We start from the raw sequence: 5,741 nt of genomic DNA, 5'->3' as shown, positions 1-5,741 counted from the left end.
TTTGTTGTTTTAAGAGTTTATGTAGTACGATGTTTTTGACAATTTTAAATTAACTTAAATAATTTTAATATCATTGTTTTTTTTTATTGTTTTCTACGGAATCCAGTCGTCGAATTTTGATATTAATACTTTCGACATTCGTCATCGTGCTTTCGGCTTTCGAGTGTGAAAGTCGAAACCACGATGATCAAAGTCGAAACTACGATGTTGAAAGTCAAAAGTACGATGACGAAAGTCGAAAGCACAATGGTGAAAACACGAAACCACGATGGTGAAACGCGAAATGATATCGCGTTTTCATCATCGTAGCTTTCACCATCTTAGTTTCGAGTTTTCACCATTGTGATTTTGACTTTCACCATTGTGTTTTCGACTCTCATTATCGTAGTTTCGTGATTTCGACTTTGAGATATGCGGTTCAGAAGAATAAATATCTATGGTCCAAACGGAACACCGTAAATAACAGCAAAAGTAATGATAAAAAATGTTCATGAAATCTTCACTTGCAACTTGAAATTCAGTTGCATTTCACTACGCAAGCTTAAATTCAGTTGCATTTCACTACGCAAGCTTAAATTCGAAACCCGGGGCTGCTTCTTCTGTTAATTGCAATGATAATTAAATTCGTGTATGTCTTATTAATGGCTGGGGTATTTGTTTTCATTAAATTTTGAAGTTTACTCTCGTTTCTCAAGATGTCAACTGGTAAATCAAATGATGTACTCGAGAGTCGTCCATTACTTTAAGCAGAATAATTCCAAAAATATAATAGGTAAGGGTAGATTTCTCGGAAGCATAGAGCACCTAAAGCCATGCATTTGCATAGTAGGCCAACAACAAAAAGAAGCTGCAATGGAGAAATATTACAGACGGTTTGCTTCAAACATCTGACAAGTACATATTTATCTATGCCAAGAAGATAGAGGGGAGGGGAAGGGGGTGGGGGGGTGAACCCGAAGAGAGATCACAAGTACCTCAAGCACTGGCGCTTGCATATTCGATTCTATGGAGAAGATGATCGGTTTAGTAGTAACTGTCCTTCTCCAACTGTTGTCAGGCCATGAAAACCTATGACTAATTCAATTAAGAAAATAGAAAATATTCCCTTTTAAAAATCCCACATTTTCTTCTGTACATGTGCACAGGGATAATGATTATGATTTCGTACGTTTTCGGTATCATTGAGATATTACAAACTAATGTCTAGGTTTTCAACTGGATATGATGATTAGAAATATTACCATAATGTTTTTAAATATGCAACAAAAATGTTATTTGCTGCGGAAACAAAGTCCTGAAGTTACTTTTGTAAGCATAGATCACAAACAGAAAAGGATATGGTAGATTTGGTTTAATTGACTGTTAATAACAGGTAATGAAAAGAGCAAAACGTAATTGATGCCAAAGATCTGTTCAAAATTTAAATAACATTACATTCCTTCATTTGAACTTAAAATAGAAACAGTACTTAAAATGTTAAGAAGGTGTAACAGTTATAGCGTCCGTCTGAATTAGGATAAGTTTAATTTACACTTATAATACGTTTAATAACAGTAAGTAAAGGTTAATGCTTAGGGACTGTATTTTTAAGGAAATAATTCTCTTAACAATTGTTTCAGCTCACGGTATTTGGAAACAGTTGTTGTATTCTTTTGTGTTTTTTTTTACCATACTCTTGTTTTTAAAAGTTCATTGAACCAGGGGTGATACAATCAATATTTTCAAAGTGGCTCCGGTATTGATTAAGTAGTTCCGCCGCCAGGCCAATCTTGTGCTTGATTTTAACATTGTCTATACCGTTTCTGTCAGGAGCTCTAAATATGTGTAAGAAATATCGTTTGAACTTACATACGTCAGAGCTGCGCGGAGGTTGATTGTTTAGCGTCGTGGTATTAGAAAATATCCTGTTGTAGGCAAAATCACTTTCAATCGTGAGATTTTAATTTCATTAAAGAGCTCTACTTTAAGTTAATAAAATAAAATAATATGAAAAAAACTATTGTGCTGGAATATTTTTTTCCGTAAAAAGGTACAAAGAAAGACGATATGAACGTCATTGCGTATAATGATGTTTATTTATTTTTCTTCTTTTCTGTTTCATTTGTCAGTTTTCAAACAACGTTAAGTGTAGCTCTAACAAAGTTTCGTCGAGATTTTAAACTTGATGGTGTCCGATGTGTAGCAGAAGACACCATTTTTCAAGCAGAAAATATTTCAACATCTGTTGAATGTTCTAAGATTTGCTACAAGAATAAATTGTGTCATGCCATCTTTTATCAACCGGATTTACTCACCTGTATCGGCTGTGGTGGATTTGGCAGTGGCGTTGAGATCCTAAGTAGCTCGACATGCTTTGTACAGGATCGTAAGTTTTAACTCTTTTAATAAGAAGCACTTCTTTTTCTTAAATCATTCAAATCTGTAAAATCATTTAATTCTAGTGGGAGAAACGTTTGTGGTATATGTCATGGGTAAATATGTTCTTGGATACTCGTGGATAATAAATGCAAAATGAAAAGTAAATTGAAATTTTATCCATTCTTACATTCTTAACATTTTGATTTACATAGCAAACAACAATTACAGGCTCTAAAATGAAAATGTGTTAAAATTTATATGTTTCAAGTACCAATCTAGCATATGTCCTGTTTTAACTTCAAATCAAACCGAAGCGGAAATGGTGCTTATTTGCGGTATTATGAGCCAAGGTCTGCGTTTTAAGCAGGCGGCAATCAAAAATTTTGTCATATCCGCCCCATTACATTTTATCGTTTTGTTTGTGTACAATGTAACTGCTTTACGTGACGTCACAATGGCCGCAGTGTAGACTTTTTGCATTGCATATAATTCCTTGGTTGTTCAGTTCACCAGACAAATCTTGTTACAGCTTGAAACTCTGAAACAGAATGTTGAAGTAATTAGACCTAGTATTTATTGGCTATTCAGTTCACCAGACTACTATATCTTAAAACTCAAACATAGAATGTTGAAGTAGTTAGGCCAAGTATTATATAAGTTCTTGTAATTACTGGATAATATTTACTTGCAGAAATGAAATGTCCTCAAAGCTGGATTCAGGACAGATGGAGCTGTTATTTCATCAGTTCTGATAAAAAATCATGGACAATTGCTTTGGTATGTTGAAAATTGTACAAACAAAAGATATTCCCGTGTTGATAAAATCTGTAAAAAGACCGGCCGTAATTCTACACTATAGATTTATTTAATAACATAAAGATATTTTTTTCTGTATGTTTTATATAATCGCAGATTATGGCATTTGCTTTAAAGACAGCTGGGACAGTTGAAAGGCTACCTTGTCGTTCTGTATCAATCTCCTTTGCAATGATTTCCTGGTACAGTAAAGAGACATCTAACAGTGCAAATAGTTTAGCAGTTTTGTAAAATTTCTGACATTAGCATTGTTCCGTGTAGTTATAAAGCCATTTGACTTTAAGTAGAAGAACTTTAAAGAAGGTAATCTCTGTGGAGAGGTTTATTCGTATAGCTTGACAGTGTTTAATAATAGTTGCAGAGGACTGAAAAATCTAATGTACTTAATTAAACTCTCAATTTCACAAATGTTTATAGGAGGCATGTAGAGAAAAGGGCGGAGATCTTGTCGAGGTTACCGACATCATAGAAAACAACTTCTTGATGTCAAATATCCCGCTTTTGAAATACAAAACAAGTAAGCATAAATGTTTCTACGACTAATAATAACGGTTTTAAAACATTGAACTCGCACTCGAACGTTATATACACTGGCACCAGACCAGAAAGAAAATGCCTCTGTACGTGTTATACCCTACCCCAAGGTATTCAATAAGAACCATGGTCATGAACGGGAAAATATACTAACCCATTTCAATCGCGCATTTCATACCTAAAACACATAGTTCGGTAAATGTGTACTATGGATATTAAACACGCTATAATTTATCTTCCATTGTGTACCGGTCACATTTCTTCAGTATTTCTTATTTTAGAAAAACAACACGTAGTTTATAGCTTTTCAACGTTACACTAAAAACTTGCTTGAACTTCCCTGGTAGAGTTCCGGTCTAGATTACAAAACCATTCTGATTTGCGCTTAAATATGTATATGCAGCATAAATGTGCAAAATGAATTAAATAAACAGAACAGATGTTTACCAATGTATGATTTCAAATTCAAAGTCATATACAAGATGAATTCCTTTCATCATTTCTAGTTTTATTGTTTAACTGTGAATATTTTGCATTCTGTTTTTGTTTGTTAACATGTCGCCTAACATGTGCACAATGCTGGACCGGATGTTCATTAGGGGAGTTCACGCAAGTTTTTCTGTAACGTTGACGAAAGCATAAAATTTGTGGAGCATCCCTGCAATATGGAATATTGAGACAACGTTACTGGTGCAGGATGGAAGATAAATAATAGCTTCTTCAATATACTAGGTACGCATACACCGATCTGCGCATTTTAAGTGAGAAATATACGATTGAAATGGGTTAGTATATTTTCCCGTTCATGACCATGGTTCTTATAGAATACCTAGGGGTAGGGAATAACATGTACAGAGGCATTTTCTTTCTGGTCTGGTGCCAGTGGTTATATACCTCATTTTACAGTCAAATGCCCCGTATGAGATGCAGGAAAAATTATATAAGGTAGATGGCTGTATTGACACGGTGCCAAACTTGAGACCGTTAAAATACGTGTAGTGTTGTGCTCAGTGTTGTGAGATATTGTTGTTAGACAAGTTCCTATACTGCTCCTGTCGTGCGAAGTTCACAATAACTGACACCATATCGGCATAAGATCCTTGTTAATATTAAAATTACCGGCGCATTTATTCATAAACATAATTTTAAGTTTTGATTACCTTCTATGGGCTGAGTTTCCGAATGTGTATAAGATACACAAGACAACTAGTCGTCCTGCATTATCTGGATTCGATTCCTTAATCCAGTCTAAAAGCGCTTGTTTCATTTCTGAGGGGCCTCCGTGCCCGAGTGGTTAAGGTCGCTGACTTCAAATCACTTGCCCAACATCGATGTGGGTTCAAGCCTCACTCGGTGCGTTGAACTCTTTATGTGAGGAAGCCATCCAGCTGGCTTACGGAAGGTCGGTGGTTCTACCCAGGTGCCCGGTCGTGATGAAATAATACACGGAGGAGCACCTGGGGTCTTCCTCCACCATCAAAGTTGGAAAGTCGCCATATGACCTATAATTGTGTCGATGCGACGTTAAACCAAACAAATTTCATTTCTCATAAAAATTTAAAAGATGGCAAAAATTTATTTTATTTTTAGCCGCAACAGGATTCTGGATCGGTATGACAGACAAGGAAAGAAATGACACATTTGTCTGGATATCATCTGGACAGATTCCTTCTTTGAACGTGTGGGGTCCTGGGCAGCCATCCCATGATAAAGACGAAGATTGTGCGTATTATTATAAGGACGAATGGAACGATATATGGTGTGAAAATGAGATGCACTATATTTGCGAACGTGGACTTCAAGGTGTGTGTTCAAATATGTTTACTTGATATATTGTTGTTTAAGATTTATGTTGTTTTTTCTGCACGGCTTTTACTCTTATTGATTTTGGGTATGGATGGGGAATTGTCGGTACTCTGGGATGCTTCCAGATTTCTGTGGATCTATAAAAAGAATAAAAATCTTGTCGGCTCCCAATAACATTTATTTTTCTACGAAGCCAGCGTTTCTTTTTTTTTTTTGTACAAACATCT

At 35.4% G+C, this 5,741-nt stretch overlaps 1 protein-coding gene across 1 annotated transcript; it reads left to right on the top strand.

Annotated features, from left to right (window-relative positions):
• The first annotated feature begins 2,010 nt into the window (after nucleotides 1–2,010).
• Nucleotides 2,011–5,537, top strand: LOC128555978 (perlucin-like protein). The gene is made up of 4 exons (XM_053539850.1): nucleotides 2,011–2,365; nucleotides 3,050–3,135; nucleotides 3,592–3,691; nucleotides 5,299–5,537. The coding sequence occupies exons 1-4, from the start codon at nucleotides 2,047–2,049 to the stop codon at nucleotides 5,535–5,537; spliced, it is 744 nt and encodes a 247-aa protein (XP_053395825.1). The 5' UTR covers nucleotides 2,011–2,046.
• Nucleotides 5,538–5,741: the final 204 nt, after the last annotated feature.

This window comes from Mercenaria mercenaria, chromosome 3 (assembly GCF_021730395.1).
Source record: "Mercenaria mercenaria strain notata chromosome 3, MADL_Memer_1, whole genome shotgun sequence".
Lineage (NCBI taxonomy): Eukaryota > Metazoa > Mollusca > Bivalvia > Venerida > Veneridae > Mercenaria > Mercenaria mercenaria.
This window is presented reverse-complemented; position numbering and strand designations above follow the sequence as displayed.

Excerpts from the sequence above, each read along its gene's own strand:
- LOC128555978 (XM_053539850.1), top strand. The coding sequence starts at position 2,047 with ATGAACGTCATTGCGTATAATGATGTTTATTTATTTTTCTTCTTTTCT. Across the intron at positions 3,136-3,591 it reads AATCATGGACAATTGCTTTG|GAGGCATGTAGAGAAAAGGG; the intron begins GTATGTTGAAAA and ends AAATGTTTATAG. Across the intron at positions 3,692-5,298 it reads GCTTTTGAAATACAAAACAA|CCGCAACAGGATTCTGGATC; the intron begins GTAAGCATAAAT and ends TTTTATTTTTAG.